Raw genomic sequence first — 26,453 nt, forward strand, 5'->3', positions numbered from 1 at the left:
TAGAGAGAATGTTGTTTCTATTGTTAGAAACGTTTCATTTTTAATGGGACAAACAAAAATGATTTCTAATGGGACAGAGAGAGTATATACAAGTGGGACCCATTCCACTAACATTTTTCCATTCACTTTTCTTAATATTTTTGAAAACTCGTGCCGTCATGAAATGAGACTTTTAATGGCGGATAGAGCGAGTAGTTGATAAAACCTTTTCATATTTAAAATTGGTTAATTTTGCTTAGACGGCAAAAAAAATGGTTTAATATGATTTGGAAATCCAGATTTGGTCATCAACGCCTAAAAACCCAAGCCAAAGCCCTACCCCTCTCACTCTCTAGTCAACAAGCACACCATGGCCGCCTTCGCCGCCAGATCAGCCTTTCGCTCGGCCGCGCGCAGCGCCTCCGCGACTATATCCGCCGGCGTCAAGCCTAGGGCCGCTCCCTCTCCATTTCGCGTCCCATCGCAAAGGCTCTCCGCTCGCATTTTCAGGTTTCACTGTCGCATTAGGGCTTTTTTCCCCTTTCAACGATTCTATTCTCAATTCTCGCTTCATCGATTGCCGATTAACTATACTCCGAATTTAGGTCTCCCGTTGAGATGAGTTGTGTTAGCGTAATGTCGATGTTGCCGCACCACACCGCCACCGCCTCCGCCGTCCTAAATTCTATGCTATCCGTCGCGCCTCGCGGCCACGGTTGGAGCATTGAAGGTCAGTTCTACTGCGCCTTTTTAGCTATGTAATTAGAAATTAATCAAATTATGCCATTTTTCATCCTATCATTTCTGTGAGTGAATGATTTTAGGGGAAATATAGAAGTCTCTTATGATATTCTGCCATTACCTTAAATAAAGATAAAATTAGGTTATAGCTATGATACATGAAGTGTTTTTAGTGATTCTTTCTGAATTGATGATTTTTAGATAAGCTTAAGAGGTTTGTTGGTAGACAGTTAATTTTAGATTGTTAATCATATATCTGAGATCTTGATTCTGTGGATAGATGATTGCAGTTATGATTATTTTGAGAAATTTGTTGATATTTATTACTACTAATACATTGTGTTCATCAGATACCAACGATGATGTATGATGACTATTGGATTGTTCGAGCCAAGTTTTATTTTCGTTGTCAAATAGGTAGACTTATGCAGAGAGTTCTTAGTAGTGATCCTCTTTGGCATAGAATAAGTTCATCAACTGTTAAAAAAAGGAAACTGTTTTAGTTGATTTCGTTGCCGAACATAGATTCTTCAAGTTTGTAACTTTTCTTTGTGTAAAAGTATGGTCGTTTCCAGATTGTTTGTGTGACATACATATCGTCTTCTATTCTCGTATTGCTTCAAGATTGACATTATAGTGATAAGGGAATAGAGAAGAAATCAATGCTGCATTACCTTTGACTCGGCCTTTCCTTTTTTTCGTTCAGGGTTATGATTCCTGCTCATTGGCTGATTTGATGCTTGAAGGTTTTCTGATTCTCTCTTTTTGTTTAAGCTATAATAGTATTGTATAAGCCTCTGAGGATAACTGGCACTTTAAACCACAGTCTTAATCTCCCAATTGTTGTTTTGCTTGTTATCTAGCAGCAAATGGCTAAACTAGTTTCTATAATTTCTTTATGCTGTATTGTAGATCGGTGATTGTTGAGATGGGCAGCGTTTTGTGATTGTTGTCAATGGACATGTAATACTACTTCAAGGGACATCATTTCTGCTTCGTCGTTAAAGCTATTCTTTTATAATCCTTGTAGTCGTCTTCTCCATTCTCTGTCATTCATTAATGTGCAAGAAGATGTATAGTGGTACTCCTAAATTGTGTTTTCCCCGTCCTTTGAAAAAAATGTTTCGACATATGATCTCACTTCGGTATCTATAATTCTTGTTTGAGGGGTTTGGAGCATGTATCAACTAACAGATTGAATGTATTGTGACATTATTTCACTATTATCATTATAGCTCAACTCTTTCTCCCCTCTCTAAACGCATTTCAGATTGACATTAAAAGCTTGATCATTTGGAACTTCATGAATGGAAAATAAACATGAAAATTTGCGCTGTATATACGCTTCAAGCAATAGTTGAACTAACCAACAGCATCATTACATCACTCACTTCATATTTACGACACAATAAAAATATATGAGCTCAAAATAAAAATAAAAATAAACCCCAGAAATTCACTCCACATTTGGGAACGAGAGATCCTATATGGCAGAATCAAGGGACCATATTGTTCACTCCACATCAAATTAATGCCATAAATAAATCAGACCAACTTAGTGGCAAAAAAGATAGTAAAATAACCAGGCGAACATGTATACCAAGGACCCAATAGTGACAAAATGAATTGCCGCCCAAATATCCACAAGGTGGAATCCAAACTTATCAAGATTCTTCGACGGTGACCAGCTCGTACTCGACAAGGGAGAGGTTGTTTTCCTCTTTGACCACAAATTCTGCTGGTTCGGTGACCTCAACACGACCCCACTTATCCACAGCAAGCCTCATTGAACCCTTAAACATGTCAATCTTTGCATTGCGAAGTATCACTGTATTATTAGGCTTCATCATCTCAACTGCATCATAATTTGAGCATTTTTCATCAACAAATATTGCAGCAAGTTAAAACAAGGAAGAGCTTTTTTTACATGATTTATAGTACTAACAGACTAGCAACCGCTTATTTTAATTGGTATATTGCAACCACAATAAAAGAAAACGGTCAATCATCTTAAATACATTAAGAAATAGAAGGCACAAAAGCCAATTTAAATTAGATAGGCAAGAAATAAGTTCAGAATTGAATCCAACCCAAGACTGACAGAGCTGTTTTCAGGACTATTTAGAAACATACCAGACGGGAAGTAAATGTATCACTAACGCAAACTTTCCCGGACATCACTTAATCTTGATTTATAGAATAAGGGCCGTCATATTTAAAGTAGATAAAAAGCAGGTATGTCCTACATCCTGCAGGATTCCAATTCAACTTGAATTCATGCGCAGATTTACACACTAACATCACATGACCCAATGCCTAATATCTAGCAACAGTTCCCAAGCTGAGGCAATGAGCAATACATAGCAGAAGAAGCAAAAGTGTGCGAGTAATTGGCCAAAACAGGTATCACAATTAACTATTAATGCTTCCTAGCCACTAGAATCAATATCAACATACCAAAATAAAACCACAAAGAAATAAATAAAATGCTTAAACTAGTACTCCGTACCTAACAATACAAAAGGCTAAAATGTAAATGCATTAGTCTTACTCTAAACGCAACACTTGGCAGGACAAAGAACGGTAATTTTAACAACCAAAATAAGACCTGAACAATGAGCATCACAGACTCAGTCATGAGGTAAAAGTAAGCCTCTCAACTGAGAATTTCCACTTCATAAATGCAGAATAAATCTCAGATATTGATTTTGAGGTTGAAAAGAATGTTTAAATTAAGTTATGGGATCAAAATCCAACAAAATGTGATCAAGTTAACGAATAAACATTCCACAAAAGAGAAAAACCATGATAACAGAAACAAGTTTGAATAATCAGACAAAAATAGCTTCTTAAACTTTTCAAAAGGCGCTCTATCTGTAGCAACATTGACTTTTACTGGAAAATAGTCCCTCGATTTATCAAGTTATGATACTCCTATAATGAAACCACCGTTATCAAATTACTACTATTATCAAGCTGAAGACCACGATCACAGTTCCATTCCAATTTCCAGATACCCAACCGTCAACAAAACAATTGACAAAACCCTAACCGATCAAATTCCCCAATCAACTACAAAAGAAACAACAATTTCACAATTCCATTCCCATTTTCCACTACATACACACACAGGAAATTCGCAAAACCTTCAAACAAACATCACAGACATTTACGCATCAATTACGAACAGAGAACAAGGTAGAAGGCTATATCAAACAAAGACCTTGATCGTTGCGAGCGGTGAAGAGAATCGTCCCTGTTTCGTCTCCGATGAGGCATTCAGCGATCCTCGTGTTCTGATTCTGCGCCCCGCGAAAAGTCGGATTCCGCGGCTTCTTACTCAGAACAGTGGTCGATTCCAGAACTTTGACGACGAGTGTATGCCCACTCGTCCCCGGATCCAGAGAATCGACCTTCACGAACACCGGCTTGCGCAGCCCCGGCTTGCTACCGGCCGAGCCACCGCCTGCTGCTGAGGTTTCAACGACGGCGCTTTGGCTGCCATGGAGACTGAGTTTGTAAGCGTGAGTGATGAGGTGTGATTTGGGGTTTTAGCTTCGATTTTAGGTGCGAATGAAACCCTAGACCTAATTATTAAAATAGAAAAAGAAATGAAAATTGGAAACGAAACGACCTTGCGTCGTTACGAAACGACCTTTTATTTTTATTTTTTTGGCTAATGGGGCGCCCTAAGGGCATTAGCAATGGGGCGCCCTAAGGCGCCCTAAGGCGCGCTCTATGGCGCGCCACGTCAGCAGTTTTATCCTCCTACCTCCCCACCTGCAGTGGGGCGCCCTAAGGCGCGCCCTAAGGCGCGCCCTATGGCGCGCCACATCATCATTTTATTTATTTGTTTAATTGATTTAAATGTTTTCAACTAACAATTAATAACGAGTAAATAAAAAGGTCGAAATAACAAACGGGGACACATTAATAAAAAAAGAAGTTACACCGTTCAACTTACAAAAAAAACCGCGTGCCATCGTCCGCGACCTATCGTCCGTGTACGCCACAATGGGGAGGACGATGGCGCGCCCGATGCCTATCGTCCGCAGCCATCGTCCGTGTACGCCACAATGGGGCGGACGATGGCGCGGACGATAGGCATCGGGCGCGCCATCCTCCGCGCCCTTAGTATCGGCCGCGACGATCGTCCGCGACCTATCGTCCGTATCCGCAATGGGCGCGGACGATCGATGGCGCGGACGATGCGCGCCATCGGGCGTGCCATCGTCCGCCCATTGCGGATGGCCTAAGGCGTGTCATGTTATCAGTTTTATCCTCCTACCCCTACCTACAATGGGGTACTCTAAGGCGGGCCCTATGAATTTTATTTTCATTTCATTTCATTTATAGAAAATTTAAATATCTACAAAAATTGAGAAAAAACTCTATTTCATTTATAAAAATTAATGTTCATACATTTATAAAAATTAATGTTCATATGCTTATGAGTTAGTCAAGAGTAGAGTCACATTATTAGTAATGTAATTGGATTTAAAATTAGAAAAATTCATGTTATAAAAATACATACATTTTATAAAAATTAATTTTCATCACATTTTTATCTTAATAAATGTATAAAACAATTTAGTTTTCAAGATATCTCAACTAGTGTGTAGCCCAATGGTTAGGATTATTGCCTTCCAAGCAATAGATTCGGGTTTGAACCCCGGCAAATGCAATTTTTAAGTAAAATGCGTGCCATCGTCCGCCGCGCCCACAATGGCGCGGACGATGGCCATCGTCCGCGCTATACGCTGCGGACGATGTATCGGGCGTGGGCTTCGGGCGCGCCCGATGGCAGGCACCCACCATGGTGCCATCGTCCGTGCCCGAGGACGATGGACGCCATCGGGCGCCCCATTGTGGGTGCCCTTAGGGGCTAAGAGCATCTCCAATGGCGGACGTCCGGTCGGACTTCCGCGACGGGCGACCGGGACGGCCGCCATTGTAACACATACAGTTGGATACGGACGTCCCGTATGGAAGTCGGATGTCCTCGGATATCCGCGCGACGGGCGGGTGGACGTCCGCCATTGTGGCGTGGGTCGGACGTCCTCCGCGGACGTCCGAGTTATAATTTTTTTTATAAAAAAACTCTATATATTATCGAAGAGGTTTGGACGCGGAGGGGTTGGCGTTGATGTGGTTAATTTTTTTTTCGAATCATGTATGTTTTTTTTAATGAAGTTGTTAATTTTTCTCGTTCGTATTCGTATTGAAATTTTATTTCCGTAAACGTAAATTGCTTTATTTGTGATTTTTTTTATTGCGGGAAGTCCTAGTGGGAAGGGCGATGTGAAGAGCGGATTGTGCAGGGGAAGTCCTAGTGACGTGGCAGGAGGTGTTTTTGGGAAGTCCTAGTAGATGTCCGAGTGGGACATCCATGCATTGGAGATGCTCTAAATTAGGCCAATGAGCATGGATATGGATCCAGACCCATTTTTATTAATTTTTTATTTGCCCCCATTTTGCAAGAGCACAACACTCACATTCATGCTCTTCCACAAGAGTATGCTCAAGGGTCCCATCATTTTATTATTTAATTTAAATACTTCAATTACTAAAAATATCTCCACAATATTAAATGCATTAATAATACGCGAAATACTATTACAAATTACTAAAAAATTAAAGGTTAAATAATTAAAATCCTAAAAATTAAAAATTACATAATTAAAATCCTAAAAATGAAAAAAATATCATAAAAATTGAGATTGGGAGACTTGTTTGGTATAGTGTCATTTTTTGTGTTTGAAATGAGAGTATTTATAGATGAAAGTATGAATTTTGGGGTAAAAATAATGAAAAAATAAATTAAGTGTGAAAAAATGGATATATTTTATTAGGAAGTGGGAATTTTTTAAATTAAATCTGAATTATTCAGATTTTTCAATTTTTTTTAAAAAATAATAAAAATAATAATAAATCAACGGCCAATCAGAGCATGCCACGTCGGCTGCTCGTGCTCTTGCCGTTGACACGGACGTGCTCTATGCATCGAGCAGGGCCGTGCCGTTGGCAAGAGCACAGCAGCGAGCACGGGTCTGCTCTCGCCGATGGCACGGACGCCGTCATTGCGCAAGAGCACCGATGGGCGTGCTCATATATTTATCCAAGTTCAGTGTGACCCAAAATCAATATTTTTAATTTGATAGATGTCTCGGTTTTTTAATACGTTCATTCATATAAATATGTTATTCTATTTTTATTATTGTAATAAGTAAAACCACATTCCATTCAACTCACTATTTATAATGTAGAATTCTAAATCAAGAGGCCTAATCTCATTATTTGACATTTGTGATGTAGAGTATTAATTCAAACTTCAGATATAATATCGCTATAAAGCGTGGATAAATATCAAAAGTATAATGACGATGGTGCCCCTACGTAGGCAGAGTAAAGGACAAGCCGGTAGATAAGGTGACACATGTAATAGCTATGTCTTGCCCTTTCGGCGGGGCCCACTTTAATTAGTCTTCATCCTTATCCTCTTTTCTGATTCTCTTATTCCACTCCATTTTTACAATCACCACCCCATATCCATGCAAATGTTTACTCCTTCCGTTTGCGAATAGGACTCCCATTTCTTTTCGAAGCGGGTTTTCAAAACATTAAGAAAAGTAAAGGTAAAAAAGTTAGTAGAATATATGTCCCACTTATATATATAAATTTTAAATAAAATATGAGTGGAATAAGTTAGTAGAATATGGGTGGGGACATGTATACCATTTAAAGTAAAGTAAGAGAGTTATTAAAAAAAGTAAGAGAGAAAGATGGGGAAAAGGTAATGGAATTAGTTTTAGTAATCACGTGGTTCACATTATTAGTGGTGTATATTTGATTAAAACTTTTTATATTTGGACTGTCTAATTTTAGGGTCGACTCAAAATGGTAAAACTAGTCTATTTTTTGGGGACGAATGATATGCTATTTTTAGTAACAAACTTCATATTCATTAATTTAATTTCACTTACATTTTATTATAAATCTGAGATTTCTTTCATCCCAAAAAAAATGTTATACTTGTGATACTACTTTGAGTAATACTCCCTCCGTCCCGGACTACTTGCACTATTTTCCTTTCTGTGCGTCCCAAGTTACCTGCACTCTTTCCATTTTTAGTAAAAATTAAAATTCTCTTATCACACTTAATTAAAGCTAATTTAATGACATTTATTAATTAACCACCAACTCCACCAACCCCACCATCCTCAATTCATTTGTAATGTATCTGTTCTCTCTCTTTGCAACTCTCTATCTGTAAATCCTAAAAAAAACTCTCTCTTGAAACCCTAGATCAACCTCACTCCCCGTCTACGCGATCTTCCATCCGCGATTAATCCACGACGGAAGAACGGCGAGTCGTCAAACACCGTCTCCTGCACCACCGTTTCAGATTCATTCACTGAAACACCTAGATCAGACCTCAAACTTTCAGAATCAGAAATTGGGGCTACAATAGCTCTTCTGAAAAGAGATCGATTCACGTTATGACGGTATCTAAGTGGAGGGCTACGACTGCGGTAACGGGAGAGGGGAGTGTCAGGAACGATGGTCTCTGTCTCGGACACCATTGAGAGAAGAGTTATGGAGACAATATGAACAAGAAAAGAACGATGATTCAAGACCCAAATTTAGAGTTTCAGTTTTAATTTTGGGTTGGAAGCAAAATATTGGATGAACAAGAACGATGATTCATAGGGTTTCAATTTTAATTTTGGATTGGAAGCAAATATTGGATAAAAAAATGACCTTAAAATTCACCAACTTTATTAGCCATTCTACTTAAAACACTAAATAATCATTCCTTAATCTCCGTGTCGAAAAGTAAACGTTCGAGTAGTCCGGGACGGGGAGAGTACTATTATATACATACCATAAGTAACACATTTTTTGTTTATAAGTGGAGAAAATGTCATGTACCTTATTGTAAAAAATATGGGATTTTAGAGGTATATGTAGAGTGTGTTGGAGTGGAAAAATGATGTGCTTTCAGCTGTGTAACGAGATTATTAATAAGTGGAGATAATTAAAGAAAAAAAAAACTATGTATTAGAAATGATAACAAAACGTTAGTACTAATTTATGGGACGAATGACTAATAAAATGTGCATTAGCTAACATAAAATTAGAATTCATAACATACCTCATAGTATAACTTACCATAACATTACATATCATTATCAACGACATTATATTTGTCATATTATACGTTATACGTACCTTACTCACTAACAAATTTGAGTTATGTAGAGTATTAATAAGTTAGTCGACTGACGATAATATCCATGTAGTAATAAACAATTACTCCATGCAATAGAGGATCCCATCCTGGAAATAGAGAAAAGAAGGTGGAATATAGAAATGGATAGATATTTTGCACCCTCAAACCCTTGTATTTATACACCCATCATCACAAAATCATTCAAGAAAATGGTGCTCTTGGATCATCTCTGGGATGATGTGGTGGCCGGGCCGCTGCCGGAGCGCGGCCTCAAACACCTGAAGAAGGTCTACACCAAGCCCTTGAACATCAAAGGTATACATACTACTTGTTGCGTGTGATCTTATTTTATTTTTTGGGGATTAATTTGTGATATGATGACGAGATTATCAGATATTGGGGTGGAGGGAAGCAGCAAGTACCAGCGATCTCTGTCGATGCCGGCCAGCCCGGTGACACCAGGGACGCCGTCGCCCACCACCGTCAGGAAGGACAACGTGTGGCGGAGCGTCTTCCATCCCGGCAGCAACATCGCCACCAAGACCGTCGGAGCTAACTACTTCGACCGCCCCGAGCCCAACTCCCCCACCGTTTATGACTGGTGATCACTTTGGCACCTCCTTTTTTTTGTTTTTTCTAAAAATTTTGATTTTTGTGTACTATTATTATTATACATGTTAATTATATGAATTTATCTTGAATTTTGTAGGCTATACAGTGGGGAGACGAGGAGCAAGCACCACGAGAAAGTGTGAACGCATCTAAATAGTTTACTTGTTTTGAGTTGCATGTATATAAAAGTAGTATGTATTATGGGTATGAGGGGTTTGGTTACTTTTCTGGTTATTATGGTTTGATTAAAGCAAACTTTATTATGGTTTGAGTTTCTGATCTGCTACTTAATGCTAATCAAGGTTTCCTCTGCGTCACGTTGTATTTAATTTCTCAATGACATGTTTAATGGGAGATTATACAACCTACACTAACAAAGATAAAGCTGTCAATCAAGAGAAAATAATAATTCAATGGCCAAATTAGTCAAAGATGATAATGATTTAGAAAAAAATTCGAGTGATGGGACCCATAAATTAGATGCGTCAAATAAAAGTAATTGCTTGCTAGTACAATTCACCCCAGCAGTGATAGAGATATTAGTAATTCTAATTTATCAAGTAAAATTTTAAATATGCAACTTAAATTCTGATTCCAATCCATCCCTCTACAGTTTGGGGTTGTTAGTATGTCCAAGTTATACTTTCATTGGATACCAATAATATATCGATTATGTGATAATGTTATTATAACTTTCTGCAAGAATAATGTAATGTTGAATTAAAATAAGGGCGACGACAGCGAAAGCCTACTGACAGCAGACAAGAAGATGAGGTTTAAATGGCCCACACCCACATTGCGATATATAGTTGAGGCCATCCACAACGCTGTCTCTATACCGTCTCTTAAACCGTCTCTTAACTACTATTTGAGCACTATTTGAGGGCCCCACTGTCCTTTTTTCCTCCATCTCTTAACTAAGAGACGGAACCTGCAACGCTCCGTCTCTTAACCGTCTCTATACCGTCTCTTAATTACTATTCATTCAATTTAATTTATAATTTTTTTTAAAACCCAATTCAATTTAAACAAACACACTTTATTAAAATTAAAACAATATTACAACTTAACATTAAAAAAACGAAGACATAATTAAAATTCTAAAAAAATAAAAATGACATAATTTAATCTTCTCCGCCAAAGTTTTTCCAAATGTGCTCAATTAGATCCTCTTGGAGTTGGGTGTGGGCGCTAGAGTCGCGTGTCCTTGCCCGAATAGCCAACCGTTCTTGTATAGATGGATGCGCTCCACTTCGCGGCGGACTACTTGCGGTTGAGCTTCCGGGGGATTCGGGGTCGAACCAATTTCCGGCATCGGGTCCTTCGTCTCGGACAAATCATGTTGTGCAAGATTATGCACGTATACATGATGTCGACCATGCTCTCCATGAACCACGAACGAGCCGGGGCTTGATGATGTTGAAGCGCGCTTGGAGAACCCCGAACGCCCTCTCCACATCCTTGCGCGCAGCCTCCCTGCTTCTGCGCCAAAAAAGAGCTGCTTTGGGTTCGCTGGCCTGCGCACGTCTTCACGAAGGTCGGCCACTTCGGGTAGATGCCGTCGGCGAGATAGTACCCCATTTTATACCGCGGTTGTTGGCGACGAAGTTGATGGCCGGCACTTTACCATCCAAAACTTCGGTAAAGAGGTCGGACTGTTGGAGCACGTTACGTCGTTGTTCGAGCCAGGGACCCCGAAGTACGCGTGCCAAGATCCAAAGTCGGTAGTCGCAACGGCCTCGAGTACAACGGTTGGGTGGGTGCCTTTGGTGGCCGCTCGTGTAGGGAACCCTCCAAGCCACCGGGCAATTCTTCCATTGCCAGTGCATGCAATCGACACTGCCAAGGCAATCCCGGGGAATCCGTGCACTTGTTCGTGCAGGTTGAGGAGGAACTGACAATCCTCCGTGGTGGCCTCCGGGAGAAATTCGTCACTGAAGGCTGCCCGGACGCCTCTGCAGAAGTTGAGCAAGCACAAGCGCCCCAATGCTGTCTCCGATGTGCAGGTATTCGTCGAATATGTCGGCCGTTTGTCCAGTCGCAAGCTGCCGGATGGCTGCCAGTACATTTCTGCAGCGTCGTGTGGCTGGGACGACCGACCGCGTCGAACCCTTCTCGGAAGAACTCCTCCCTGGCCGCCAAAGTATTCGCTATGTGGAGAAATAGCGGTTTCCGCATGCGGAAATGGCGACGGAAATAGGTATCTCCCCAAATCGGGTTATCGCAGAAGTAGTCGCCGTACTAACCGTGCGGCGGCTTCCTCCCGGTTCCGATTGATTGTACTTCCGGGAGCGTCGTGGGGGTGGTGCGGCTTCCTCCGCCTCTTCGTCGTCGATCTTCTTCGAGTGATTGTTCCATTAATTGGCGCATTTGCTCAAAAGGATCCATTTGTTTGAGTTGATTGAAGATGGAAATTGAGGTGATAGAGAGGATTTGAGAGGAATAGATGTGGTTTGTGTTTGAACTGAGTATGAATAGAATTATTTATAGAGTAAAAAAATTAAAAATTTAAAAATGAAATAAATATTTAACGGTAATATTACGTTTGGAAAAAAAAAATTTTTTTTATTAAAAATCGATTTTTTTTTTTAAAAAAAATGAATTATTGCGTCATCAGTGACGACGCCCACTCGCGGGCCAGCGAGGTGGGCGTCACGCACGCATGGGGACGTGCCACGTGTCTCGGGCGCGTGGCGAGACAGCTCGTCTCGTGTCTCTCCGAGACGAGCTACGCGACGAGACGGTCGCGAGCTGGAGACGAGATGGCCGCTGCAATGCGTCTCGCGGGGGTCTCGTCTCTCCGAGACGAGACGCGAGCCCGGCGCGAGACGCGTTGTGGATGGTCTGATGGTGTTCAGTGGACTCTTCCATGATTAATCATGATAATGCAATACACAATGTGACACATTGACATACTATTATTTACAACAATCCTACACAGTTTTCATTTAATGCATCATTGAAACTGACTTTCACTTTGCACATATTTAATTTGAACAGAAGTTTTAAGAAATATAAAGAAAAATGAGTTAAACAAATTAGCTAAGACACAATTTTAAAAAATATAAAGAAAAATGAGTTAAATAGGTTCGTTAATGTGATTCTCACTTATATATACACAATTTTAAAAAATATAAAGAAAAATGAGTTAAATAGGTTCGTTAAATGTGATTCTCACTTATATATACTCCCTTTGTCCCATCCATTTCAAGTGATTTGACTATTTTTCGACGCACGTATTTGAAAAAATGATAATAAATAGTTAAAGTGAAGTAATATAAAGTAAGAGAGAGAATAATAATCACTTGAAATGGGACAAAGATAACATATATAAGTGAGAACCACATTCAACTATCTTAATTTACTTTATCTCTACTTTCACTATTTATTATCATCTTCGCAAGATAATGACTAAAAAGAAATCAATCACTTGAGCTGAGACGGATGGAGTATTAGTTTTATAATAAAATGTAAGTGGAATAAGTTGATGGAATGTGAGGCCTACTTACCATTTAAGGTAAAAGTGAAATATGACTTTTATTATGAGATGGATGAAAATGACAAAACATGACTTTTATTATGGGGCAGACGAAAATGACAAATCATGACTCTTATTGTGAAACGGAGGGAATAATTCAGTAACAATTTTGTTAGGAAATAAATACACGTAATCACAAGTATAAACATACATAAGATTAATGACCGTAATTTCGTTACAAGAAATGAATTAGCAAAAATTTATAAGTGAAGCAGGCAAAACTAAGAGATATAGACATGATAGAAAAACAGCTCAACATTAATTAGTGTTGTGAGAGGCTCCATTAGAAAAAGGATGCTTCTTCGCATACAAAAGACCATACATAATTTAACAAGTTGAAGGCATACATATATTATATATGCGCAACTATATCACCATAGTCTCTAGAATCTAGTTGCTTTGATTGCTTATATATGGTAACTCTCTTTACTTGTAAACCACTTGAGTTGAACAGGAATATACATGTATATAATTAGAAAAACTGCAGGAAACTTACTTCCTGCATTGTTCTGGCACAGGAAGACCGATTTAAGTTATCATCACTTCCCTTCGGGTTTCGCCTTTGGCCGGTATGCCAAAAACCTGTGCATAGACAAGTCAATGTCATTATAAATCATGTCACTCGCAAACGACTTATTCGATTCATATTTACGATATTTTGATAGTAATATATGCAGTGTATGTTGTATGGTCACTATCAGAGACTTGTTACCCAGAAACACCCAAGGCATAAAGCAAAAAAGGAGATAAGCGATACGAGAATTCATTGGTCATTCTGTTTGGGAATTGGATAGTTGTATGAGACGATGGGGCGCGTCTTACCAGATGGTGCTGAGTAAACCTGGCATTAATTTCCTCCAAAGTTTGCTGCTCATCCAACAAATGCAGCTCGTTCTGGTTAGGATCTAAGGCACCAGATTCTTTCGGGAGAATTAGCGAGTTGTTCACAGGATGGAAGTCTTTTATTATTAGCATCTCAATCTCACTGGCTTCCATGGATGTCTGCATAGCAACATACTGCAAGAGAAGTGGTTTTGAAACTATTCAGAATCTCCATTATGGCCAAAACAGCTGAAGAAAAGATAACGAGGCAATGGTCTGAACCTGGCATAAGTGTCTCACTGACGATGTGGGGCTGCAGCAGAGGTACGGTCGCTTCAAGTTGGGTATCGTCTCTTCGTGCAATGAGACAATCATGACACTAATTTTCAACTGAAACATAGTTAAGAAGAAGTTGTGAGTAGCTTTGATTAAGACAAAAGAAGTGAATATGGAAAGTTCAGAGATAACCCCTCCAACTGAATTCATCCCAGTGAAGATCAAACTCACCACCCGCCCCCAAAAACGGTTTAAATTAAAACACTCAATTTCCAAGTTCAATAGGAAAAATATGTAACATTACCATTTCATCGCTTTCATGTAAAGATTTGAGACGATTAGTCAGCTTTGACAACCGGTGACCCCTAGTAACCCTACCATTTGTCCAATTCAGGCCACCATGTCGGTTATTACTGCGATTGCGGCCTCTTCCCCAGGCAATAAGTTCTGTACTGCCATGAGGTGTAGAAGATGCACCAAGTATCCCCCTGGTTGCTTCTGAATAATCAGCATCATCTCCACTACCCCCCGGTGATGGCTGTGATCTACGAGCTCCTCCCCATCTCTTGTATCTTTTTGTTTTGGGTTCAGAGTGCTCGTCAGTTGAGGATGAGTCTTTACTCTCATCATGTCCATTAATACCTTCCTCTTCATCAGATCCGTTGCGTTCAGCAGCACGGTTCTCCGACCTCGCAAATTTCGATGATTGCCCTGCCTCCTGACAAATGTTGCGGATGTAGCTCTTGTTGTTCGTTTCTTTCCTAGAGCTTCAGCTTGACGACGGAAAGTCTGGGCAATAGAAGCTTGGATCTGTTATGAAACAAAGATTTTAAGCATATTTCAGTTTTGCTTCAGGCAAGTCAGAGTAAAAAACACTTTGTAGGCAACGTCATGAAGCATCCTAATGATGCGGACAACCAATGTAGAAGGTTCATTCACACACTTATTGATCACTTCATAAAAAGGACAGCAACAAATTATTCCACATTGGACCTCACAGCCCATTGAGTGATTGATGTATCTGAAACCTAAATGAACTAAACTCCTTCATCGATGAATGCTTGAAATCTGAGACTAAACCTTGATCTGTTCACCTGCTTATTGCGAGCTCTCTCCTCTTCATGGAAAGCCAGTTCCTGCTGTGAATTGAAACAGTTGGTGATAAAGCAAAAGCAAAAGCAAAAGCAAAAGCAAAAGCAAATTTTACATTTTCTACAAGATGAGTAGATAATATTTTCTCCCATTACCTCTTCCTCGTACTTATCGATGTCTGGATAGAGAGCAGCGATCAGGGCATCATAATTTGGATCATCTCTTAGAGAACGCCGACTAGCACAATGAGTGCGGCAAGCAGGACATTCGTTGTTGCTGCAGAAAGAATAATTAGAGAACTGCAAGAACTCTTCTGTGGTATCAGACGAAAAGAAGTACAAGAATGTACCCAAGTCGCATGGATTTGTCAATGCACTCTCTGCAAAAGCGATGCAAGCATTCCATGACTGTTCTTGTCTTCCTAATGATGCCTGTCAATAAAAAGTTAAAAACAAAATACACCATGGACAAGTTGTAACCAATAGATTTTAGATTATCTCTACTAAGCTCTCTAGTAACAAATATGAGGCATTGTGCACAATAACTAATGATCAATAAAAAGTTGAAAAATCTTCATGGTGGTTCTTAACTATCTCATGTATCAGATAGTTTGGATAAAAAGTAGTAACTGCTAAAAATAGTAGTTCAGTTTCCAGCATAAAGCAGCACATCAGAACACTCTCGGATATTACTGCCAAACCATTCCATCAAATCAATTTATAGCAAGAAACTATGCATTTCTTTTCATTCTTTTGTCCTTTTGTTTCAATTTATTATTATACGCTTCTTCACATAAACTTAAATGTAGCATACTTCACATCCATACTGACATAGGTGAAGTCGACACAAGCCTTACTAAAATAATTTCATGCAACTGACATTTTTCTGCAAGAACAGACTTAGTTGAAGGTAAAATAAAAAGAATGCACAACAAGCTGTGATGTCATATGCACCAAGGTATGTATATACATATCCCCACATAATGAAGAAACCTTGTGTGCAGTAGAAATTTTGACCTCAGAGATGGAGAGGAGTTCAGTGCTTGTAAACTGAGTGCCTTACTTGGACAAATATATATTTAAGATAATCACAAGTCACAGCAGTAATTTGCAAGAGCACTCAAATACAGCTGCATATCTGAAGTACCAAACTTAACTCGAAGAACTGATTAACTTTAATCATATCAGGCATCACAAATAAACCCCAACAAAGCAGAGAAAACTGCAGCTTAAAATTAAGACAACATACCTAAACATATTGGACACTGGACTTCCTTTCGCACTTCCGCCAGTTTCACTACAATAAATCTGAGGTTCAACAGAATAGCATTTAGAGATATTCTTATTTCTTAGACAATGTATATCACATACAAACAAGGCCACAAGTGCCGGATCTTCTTACCAAGACTGCGTGCAATCTCAAAATAAGAAATATAGTCATGACACGGCCATTCAGAAGTTCAATATATAATGCAGTATTCAATATATGTTAACAGCAAAACAACAAAAACCTCCTCATTGAAGTGGACATTAATTAAGCCACGGAGTATTTCCACACAATTTCCAGAAACATAAGCACTAACATGAAAGAAGCAATCTATAGAAGATAGAGATCATACAGCTGGAAAACTGAAGCAAAATTACCATTTCCATCTAAAGCAACCTCGGAACCTAACCACCACAAAAACATCCTAAAGTCGCAACAGCCCCGAGCGGATCATGCATGATTTCACGTGCCATATTCAATTTCTAAAAGAAAATTCACATCGCAGTAGCCAAATCCAAAATCGAGGCTCACCAAACACATCAATGAATGAAAAACAAGGAAAATAGACGAACAATCCCGAAGATCCTCTTCAAACAGACCTAAGTTAGGAAATTCTACCACTTTAAAACAGGCAGATCTCAAGCTACAACCGCACATCTAGACTAACACAACACGCATCTCGCATGTATAAAAGCCGCACGCATAAAGAGATACAGATACATTACTCGTCTTTCTCTCCGCCGCTGGAGTCGGAGCTGCAGTCGGAATCTGAGAAGCGGAGACACAAAAAAAAAACGAAATCAGCTAAAAACAAACAAAAAACAACAAGGAAATCGGGAACAGGAAACGCAGAATAAAACTCGAATTTCAGCGTATCGAATGTAATGCATGTCCGTTGACGTGGACGCACAGACACGATCCACCGCGAACCTGAGACGTCTTGAGGCTGTTCAGGGCTGTGATTCTCGCTGCCTCGCGGCGAATCGTCGCCTTTCTCTGCATCGGGCGGCGACGGCGGAGGAGTGCTGCTGTCGCGCGGCCGCTTCTGCGCTGGCATTAGGTCGGCGGCGGGGGTGATGGATGGAGGCGAAGTCAATGAAAAGAGGGAGTAATTTTGAGTATAGATTCGTTCTTCTTTGTAGAAATAGAATGCATAAGTTTATATGTATGTGAAGAGCATTGAGTTCTAATTGCGAGAATTGGGGTTCTTCGCCTCCGGTTCGTTCCTGTCCGGTTCCTTATAATTTTTGTAAGGGTTGCAAGAGCCCAGCCCCTTTTCACATGATTTGTCTATCCCTATACGGCTCTTCTTTCCGTTGTCCTTCCAAACATGCTATCGGGAAGGTTAACACAATTTTATTCCCAATTCGGTTGTCTTACTTTACCATCCTGTATTCAATTTCAACTATTGTTTCTCATGCTTTCTAACTTTATTCACTTGTATACAAAAAATTGTGTCAATTCTAAATACTCATTCCATATAAAAAAAATAGACAAGTTTTGTCATTTTTATCCATCCACGAAAAATAGACTAAGTTCAAAAAGGAAAGTATTCAACCAATACTAACCCTACACGTCATTCTAAATATGGACCACATAATCCACTAACACTCATTCTACTATCTTTTCCTTCCCGCTCTCCTACTTTTTCTTATCTATATTTTACTTTACCAATTATACATTAAAACTCATGACATTCACAATCTTGCCTATTTTTCATGGACGGAAGGGGTAACATATTTTTATGAGACAGAGAGTAAATTTCATGTCCGAAAAACAAATTGAATATCAAGAATAAGATTTGTACATTATATTAAAAGGTGTCACTATTATCTTATGTATTTTATTTCTACAATCTTGTTATAAGCGTTTGCGTTTTATATTCATTGAATAACAATAATGATTTCACCGCAATTTTGATTACTATTATTTTGTAGAGTACATCTCTTACACGCTCTATTCCATTATGCACGTCATATGAGATCAATCGTGTGGAAAACGGAAGATAAATGCATCGCAGAAGAAGCCATTGAAGAACTCTCTGTCTAAACCCCCGCCAGTGTATTTTTGATTAAAAAGAAAGCCGCTAAAGAAGGCTAAGAAGAATGTAAAAATAAGTTTTATGAGTTATAACTCTTGTATTCAATATAGTACTCCCGCTGTCCCACTATATACACGTGAGGAATTTCTTTTGGGCATGATATTTAAGAAAACGATATTTATTGAGTTAATTGGAGAGAATAAAGTATGAGAGATGAAAAAGTAAGAGAGATATAGAGCGAATAAAGTACTCCCTCCATCCCATAATATATGTCACACTTTCATTTTTAGTTTGTCCCACAAAAGATGTCACATTTCTTTTTTTTTTGGAAAAAACTCTCTTACATTATTATAAATATACTATTTTCTCTCTCCACCTAACATACAAAACAACATCTCCTAAAATCCCGTGTCATTTCCTAAGTATATCATCTATTATGGGACGGAGGGAGCAAGAAATAGAGAATAAAGTAAGAGAGAATAAAGTAATAGAGAATAAAATAATTGAGATAAATGTGCTACTTTTTGCCAAAAAAGAAAATCAATCACTTATGATGGACAATCCAAAATGAAAAGTTGATCACTCATAATGAGATATGGGGAGTATAATTTTTTAGGATGCTTCACAAAGAACATTTCCATCACTATATATATGAGTTACTCCCTCCGTCCCACTTTAGGAGTCCCGGTTTACCATTTTGGGTGTCACACTTTAGGAGTCCCGGTTGAAATATTCCATAAATGGTATTAGGCCCTGTGTTCCACTAACCTTTTCCCGCTCACATTTTATTATAAAACTAATTTAAAAAAGTATCACACACATTTCACTATTTTTTTCACCAACTTTCCTTTACATTTCTTAAAACCCGTGCCGAACTCAACTAGGACTCCTAAAGTGGGACATGGGGAGTACAAGATACTAGAATCTCACTCAAACCCTATATTTAAGCCATCAAACAAATCTAACTACAAGCCAACTTAGCATAATCGTAAGCTTTAATTAGTCAGCTTCAATGTGTACTACAAGTCACGAGCTCTTAAGTTGTAGAGTTATGAACCTCAGCCCGACTCCCTTTCCACATCGGACACATCAACTTAGAGCTTGAAGTATTACACTTTGTTGCATGCTTTTATTTTCTTTTGTGCATTAGTTGAATAGACTTTATTCTTATTACTCCATCAGTTGAGCTCAAGGTTGCCTCTGAAACAGTTCCCCTCAATTCGATCGTCGACAAGGGACAAATGCTTATTTGTTTCGAAGTCGTGAGATGAATTGGTAACCCAAGGGCTTGGTAAGAACATTAACGATCTGATCAAAAGTTAGGGTATACCTTAGCTCTAACCCCTTTCTTTTATTTTATCCCTCACAAAAGGAATATCAAACTCTATATGCTTTGTTCTAGCATGAAGAACTGAATTTCTTGCCAATTCTATCGCGTTTATATTGTCTATCCAAACCAAGGAACTTCCATGAGCTTTACCTTCAGTTCTCAGGTAAAGAACTAATCCAGTTGACTTCACATGTTGCTTGCGCAAGACCTCGATACTCAGCCTCTGTGCTAGATCGCGAAACCACAGCCTGCTTCATATCCACTGCCCAATTAGAACAAAAGAAAGTGACTACATTGCATTCTGACATTTCTACACAAGAAGCTCATAAGTATCTCAATATTTTCTTCACTGCCATCTAATGAGTATCAAGAGGTGATGCTATAAACTAACTTACTTTGTTAACACTGAAGCTAATTCCATACTGAGTGATAGTTGCATATTGCAACTGTACTTCTATACAATTTCCCATCTAAGAAATGATCTCCTTTGTTTTTGAAAAGTTTAAAATTGGTCAGCATGGGTGTAGGAAAAGGTCTTGCACCTGGCATGTGCATTTTTCCTAGTCACTCTTTGATGTAGGATCCTTGACTCAAGTGTAAATCTTGAGCCGTATGAGTTACCTCAAGTCCTCAACTATAAGAAAACTGCTCACTAAGTTTAGAAATAACTTGTTTGATGGCAAATGAAGATGAGCCAGTAATGAGCATATCATCAACATAAATAAGAAGATAAGTAACCTCTTTACTATAAATTTTGAAAAAGAGTGGGGTGTCTTCTCTTGCTTGAGAGAAACCAATAGCTAGAAGAAAAACTTGAGTAGTAAGGAACCCTGATCTTGATGCTCGTTTCAGACCATATAAATCTTTGTTGAGCTTGCAAACAAGAGTAGGATCGTCTTGTTCAAAACGAAGAGGTTGCCGCATGTATATTCTTCCTCTAAATCTCCAAGCAAGAAAGTATTATTGTAATAAAGATGTGTCACACTCCATCTAGATGAGACAACAATAGAGAGAATTAATGTAATAGTTGTTGGTTTAACTACTGGACTAAAGGTCTCTATATAGTCAAAATCAGGTTCTTGTGAGAAACCCTGAGCTACAAGTCGTGCTTTATGTCTAGTTATGCTGCCATCTGCGTGTTTCTTCAATCTACAAACCCAAGTATTTCCTATGGGATGTTTACCAGGAGGAAGTTATGTTAAAATCCATATTTTATTCCTTAGTAAAGCAAGAATATTTTCAAACATTGCAGCCTTTCAAATAAGATGAGAAAAACTCCCAACACAAATTCAGGAAGACAATCAAGAAAATGAGTAATACATTAGGCTTGAAAATGTCGGCTTTCCCTCTAGTCACCGTTTGGTGGAATGGTCTAGCAACTTTAACAGAAGGATCAACTGAAGTAGAAGAGATTAGTGAAGTAGTAACTGAAGGAGAGGCCACTATAGGAAAGGTATCATGAAGAGGACCATGGAGTTCTGCTGCAATTGGAGGTGAGAAAGGAATTTAAAAAATGAGCAATAGAGGGAGAGGGAATAGGAGACTGTGATGAAGAAGCATGAGGTAGTGGACTAAAAGTCTTGATGAGGAAGTAGAAGTATGGTGTAAAGGAAGGAAAGAAGATACAACTGGTATAGGATTGAGAGTGACACATGGAATAGATTCAAAATACTAGCTTTGTGAAGAAGAGTTGACTTATCAAATACAACATCTCTAATAATGATGACTTTGCTTGAAGGAAGCAAAGCTTAATAGCCTTTATGGCAAGAGCTGTAGCCAAGAAAGATAGATGAACAAGATCTGAACTCCAATTCATGTTTATTGTCAGGTCTAGTCCGGATAACAAAGACATCCAAATGCTTTAAGCTCAAAGTAGTTAGACTTAGTCCGAAACAGAGGGACAGTAAGGTGGCAGTAGGTAGTCGATTTATGAGAATTACAGCTGTTGCAAAAGCATAATCCCAAAACTTTGTGGCAAGATTTGATTGAGCTTACACGACCAACCCCATTTCTACAACATGCCTAATTGCCTATGCTTCATTTTAGCAAGTCCATTTTGCTAAGGAAGGCATGGACAAGAAACTTTAAGCAATATTCAATACTCTTAAAAGAACCTTAAATAAACCCTAAATTCTCCCAAATCACTTTGTAAAACCAAGGAGTTGGAGGAGACAATATTGCTTAGAATATTAGTTGGTGTACGACATTAGTAGTCGGGGCCTTAATATGAAGGACATCTTGTTTATTTCAATCAATTTTTCAGAATTTAACATTCTAAAGTGTCTGTCAAACCCATATTACTACTTCTTTTCTCTAACATTTGCTAAATAATTCATGATAGGATTATTTTCTTGTAATTATAAATAATTGTAAGACTTTGATGTATATGATAGAGACTCCAACCTTATGCCTGCCTAGTAACCATTCCCTATGCTGGATGAGCAGCTCAGCAGCACCGAGCCTGACCCAATCACGACCCAAGCCCATCCAAAAGCCGACCCAGCCAGCACTAGTAGATCGTCCGACCACACCCGAAAGAGACCCAACTGCTTCATGGATGACTGAAGATCTATGCATATCTTTGCATATCTTAGATTATTTCAATTTACATAGTTAGACTTATTTTTGTTTATTTAATTCACGTAATATTTTATATTCTTTTTGATATCTTGCCTTGCTAGATGTCGTTGGGAATAGGTTAGGATATCCTCAGGTTTTCTTGTTGGTTCTTTCCCGAGACAAACTAGGAAGGTCGAACTGTCTAGGGTTGCGATTCTATAAATACTAGAATCCCATAGATAATTAAATCATTGAGAAATAAAGTTAATTACTTATTCTCATTCTTGATTCTAGCGGAAATCGCCCCCTAGCACCTCAACTAGGGTTTATCTTATTCTTCTTCTCACTATAAATCGTTGGTGCTCTAATCCAATAGATCAAGAGTCTATCGGTATATCATTTAAACACTTAATAGAATCTCAATTACTTTAATCTCTTTTCTATCAAAAACATATTGCTACTTCTTTTCTCTAACATTTGCTAAATAATTCATGATAAGATTATTTTCATGTAAATATGAATAATTGTAAGATTTGATGTATATCATTTGATTGTAGCACATTAATTTATTGATGCCAGTATACTGCGGTTATAAATAGTTGAAGACCAAATTTCCAAATAAGAAGTTTGCACTATTTTTTAAGATATTCTAAAATGACAAGTATACATTATTTTAGAATAGAGAAGGTATTATTTTACGAATCTAACAGATGTTGATCATCGTGCCCATTCGAATCATTTATATATAATTCAATCCTTCGGAATTTTTTGAATTGAAAAAGGTCAAAAATAGAACATCTTAACAATTTGTAGGATCCCATCTAGACACCAAAACTATTTTAGATAAAAGTAGTCCCTAAAACTACTAAAAAGACACGTGAAAATTCACCGATGACTCAATATTGATATTAGCATTTCGTGAGTGCGTTCTAAATTCTAATGGTTTAATAGCAAAATTGTTAATATATGGTTGACAAAAATTCAAGTCTAGTCCACGACAACGTTGTCGTTTAGTATTAAATACTTATAATGTTACAAAAGGAATATATTTATAAATAATAATGTAACCTTATTTAGAGTAGAAGACTACCTATTAAAGTCTATATTTTTACAAATCTTGGGCTTTTATAAACTAACCTATAGCAAATAAGCCCATTAAAGATACTAAGCATCTCAGGCCCATTAACATTATTAACCAAGCCCATATTAATTAAATAAATTAAAAATAAATATATCGTCTTCTCTGTTATCTTCGAGCTTCTTATCCCCTTCCTCAACTGCAACTGCAATTCCCAATTCACACTCCAACAATTTCAATGGCTGCCTCCTCTCTCTCCGCCACATTCTCCGCCCTCTCCCTCAATCCCAACCGCCACAGCCAACCCCTCTTATTCTCCCACCGCCTCCTATTCTCCAATTCCAAAACCCCCCTCTCTCTCCTCCTCAAATCCCCCCATCCCCTCCCGCCGGCAAAGGTCGCCTCCGGCGATTTCGAGATCCCCTTCCTCGAAGGCGAAGATGGCGAGGACACCGGCGCATTCAGCCCCCCCGAGCGCCCCGAGGGCTACGTCCCGCCCCCCTCCTTCGACGACGGCCCCGCGGAGACGGAGGAGGAGATCGCGCGCGCCTTCGAGGAGCTCTACGGCGCGGCGTACAGCGGAGAGAGCTTCCTCGGCAATGACGTCTACGCGATGGACTCGATGGTGAAGAAGGCGACGGGGTTCGGGTCGAAGACGAAGAAGGAGAAGGTGAGGGATGGATTCGATGAGAGAGTTGTGCAGGTTAGGAGGGTGACGAAGGTGGTGAAAGGCGGGAAGCAGCTGCATTTCAGGGCGGTTGTGGTGGTTGGGGACAAGCAGGGGAATGTTGGCGTCGGCGTCGGGAAGGCGAAGGAGGTCGTCTCCGCCGTGCAAAAATCGGCCGTCAATGCGAGGAGGAATATCGTCGCCGTGCCGATGACCAAATACAAGACGTTCCCTCACAGGTAGTGTGTCTAATTTATAGTATTTGGCAAAATTAGGGTTCATGAATTCCCAATTACGGTTTATTAGGGTTTATATTGATCACATTTAGGATTTAAATGGGGGCAAATCCAACACTGGAGTGTGTTTATTTCTATTTATTTGTTGGATTGAATTTGTTTGGTTTGGTTCCTTAATTTGGTAAGGATTTGCATTGTTTGATTTCTTGATCTGATGATGATGGGGATTAATGGAGTTTCTAAGGTGTTTGAAGGATCTTGTAGATGCTACATTAGTGAACTGCAAAGAGACATATACATATATCCTTTGTGTTATAGGTTTGCGTATATGAGATGTAGAGCAAATTAATGTTCGTAAATGGATAGTGGATATACTGATTCCGTGCTTCATATGAGTGCTTGAAGGGCCCTTAGTCGCTACACGAGTGAAATATAGCAGACATATATCGACCGGACTATAGATTTGCTTATATACAATGTTGATAGATTGATGTCAGCAAATGGAACATGTGGTAGCTGAGATTGGATATACTGTCATTGTGTTATAAAACGGTGTTTCATTATATAGCTGCGAGTGTTTGAAGGGTCGTGTGGATGCTTCCTTGCAGTGTTCACAAGATTAGTGTATGAAGATATTGTTTTTTGCTTACTGATTTGTTTAGTGCTTGCTTTTCATAAGTTTATCCGGGACAACTGTGTTGGTATAGCTTAGTTGTTTTTATCTTTTTAGGGGCTCTCGTGCACATTTCTTTCAATAATTTTTTTTTGTTTCGTAATAAAGTTGTTGTAACATTGTTCAAGCATATCCCAAGTTGAACAAACACAATCAATGCTTCATGGCACTAATTAGAAAGATTGTAAAAAAACCAGAATTAGGATGGATGCCTTATTAGTCTTACTGTTGATTTAGCCCGTTGAATTGTTCTTGTTAAATCTTGTATCGTATCACTCTTTTGCTTCTAGAATGAGATTAGCTCAAAGCAGATAGCTCGAGTTTGGTTGCCTATTGTTAGTGCATAAATATCTTGATTGCATTAAGCAACACAAGCTACTCGTTTCTGTGGTGTGACACATCTTATTCTTGGTGTACATGGGTGGCAGATCGGAGGCAGACTACGGTGCAGCTAGGGTGATGCTAAGACCGGCCTCCCCTGGTACGGGTGTGATTGCTGGGGGTGCAGTGAGGATCGTTCTGGAGCTGGCTGGTGTTGAGAATGCGTTGGGGAAGCAACTCGGGAGTAACAATGCGCTGAACAACGCCCGGGCCACGGTAGTGGCCGTACAGAAGATGAGGCAGTTCAGTGAAGTCGCCGAGGAACGTGGTATCCCCATGGAAGAATTGTGGAAGTGATTTGGATGATTAGGAGGAAAGAATTGTTGTTCAAGTGATCATTATTTTTGCGTATGTAGTTGCAATTTCATCACACTTTCTTCTTGTGTTTATGTAATTTTGTTAAATGGATTGTTCTTATTTCGATATATGAATTATACTCCTCTCGTTCTCAAAAAATTGACAAACTTGTGAGTGACACGAATTTTAATATGCTATTAGTAAAGTATTGTACCGTATATCTGGTTATACCATAAACACCCACACTCCTCAATTCTCAAACCACAAACAAGTACTACTAAGACTTTAGTAATTCACAGTTTTATAACTAATCTTTCTGATACTTTACTTTTTCCTGAATTTGCAATTCAAAATACTCCGTTCATCCCATAATAGATGTCACACTTTCCTTTTTAGTTTGTCCCACAAAAGATGTTACATTTCCTTTTTAGGAAAAAGTTCTTCTCACATTAATATAAATATACTATTTTCTCTCTCTACCTAACACACTAAACAATATCTCCTAAAATCTCGTGTCATTCCCCAAGTATGCCATCTACTATAGGACGGATGGAGTACTATATATCCATCCATCCACTATCAATAGTGTCAATGACTGACAATATACTATTCTCTTCATCCGTTCCATAGTA

The 26,453-nt window shown here is 38.9% G+C and overlaps 3 protein-coding genes and 2 pseudogenes across 4 annotated transcripts; 3 read left to right on the forward strand and 2 right to left on the reverse strand.

The window, feature by feature from the left end:
- Positions 1 to 274: 274 nt before the first annotated feature.
- LOC121783663 (protein NUCLEAR FUSION DEFECTIVE 6, mitochondrial-like) lies at positions 275 to 1,741 on the forward strand. 2 transcript variants are annotated; one of them, XM_042181808.1, is made up of 3 exons: positions 275 to 489; positions 585 to 709; positions 1,633 to 1,741. In XM_042181808.1, the coding sequence occupies exons 1-3, from the start codon at positions 350 to 352 to the stop codon at positions 1,638 to 1,640; spliced, it is 273 nt and encodes a 90-aa protein (XP_042037742.1). In that variant the 5' UTR covers positions 275 to 349; the 3' UTR covers positions 1,641 to 1,741. The 2 variants fall into 2 exon arrangements, with proteins under 2 accessions (XP_042037742.1, XP_042037741.1); XM_042181807.1 differs by lacking the exon at positions 1,633 to 1,741 and adding an exon at positions 1,071 to 1,419.
- Positions 1,742 to 2,060: 319 nt separating this feature from the next.
- On the reverse strand, positions 2,061 to 4,334 carry LOC121785561 (annotated as a pseudogene).
- Positions 4,335 to 9,109: 4,775 nt separating this feature from the next.
- LOC121785571 (auxin-repressed 12.5 kDa protein-like) lies at positions 9,110 to 9,877 on the forward strand. The gene is made up of 3 exons (XM_042184029.1): positions 9,110 to 9,268; positions 9,347 to 9,554; positions 9,663 to 9,877. The coding sequence occupies exons 1-3, from the start codon at positions 9,163 to 9,165 to the stop codon at positions 9,706 to 9,708; spliced, it is 360 nt and encodes a 119-aa protein (XP_042039963.1). The 5' UTR covers positions 9,110 to 9,162; the 3' UTR covers positions 9,709 to 9,877.
- A 3,765-nt stretch (positions 9,878 to 13,642) lies between these two features.
- LOC121784170 lies at positions 13,643 to 17,782 on the reverse strand (annotated as a pseudogene).
- A 5,963-nt stretch (positions 17,783 to 23,745) lies between these two features.
- LOC121785334 (30S ribosomal protein S5, chloroplastic) lies at positions 23,746 to 25,949 on the forward strand. Its single transcript, XM_042183717.1, has 2 exons — positions 23,746 to 24,473; positions 25,572 to 25,949. Exons 1-2 carry the CDS (start codon positions 23,806 to 23,808, stop codon positions 25,819 to 25,821), a joined length of 918 nt encoding a protein of 305 aa, XP_042039651.1. The 5' UTR covers positions 23,746 to 23,805; the 3' UTR covers positions 25,822 to 25,949.
- The last annotated feature ends 504 nt before the right edge of the window (positions 25,950 to 26,453 follow it).

Source organism: Salvia splendens, chromosome 21 (assembly GCF_004379255.2).
Source record: "Salvia splendens isolate huo1 chromosome 21, SspV2, whole genome shotgun sequence".
Taxonomy (NCBI): Eukaryota; Viridiplantae; Streptophyta; class Magnoliopsida; order Lamiales; family Lamiaceae; genus Salvia; species Salvia splendens.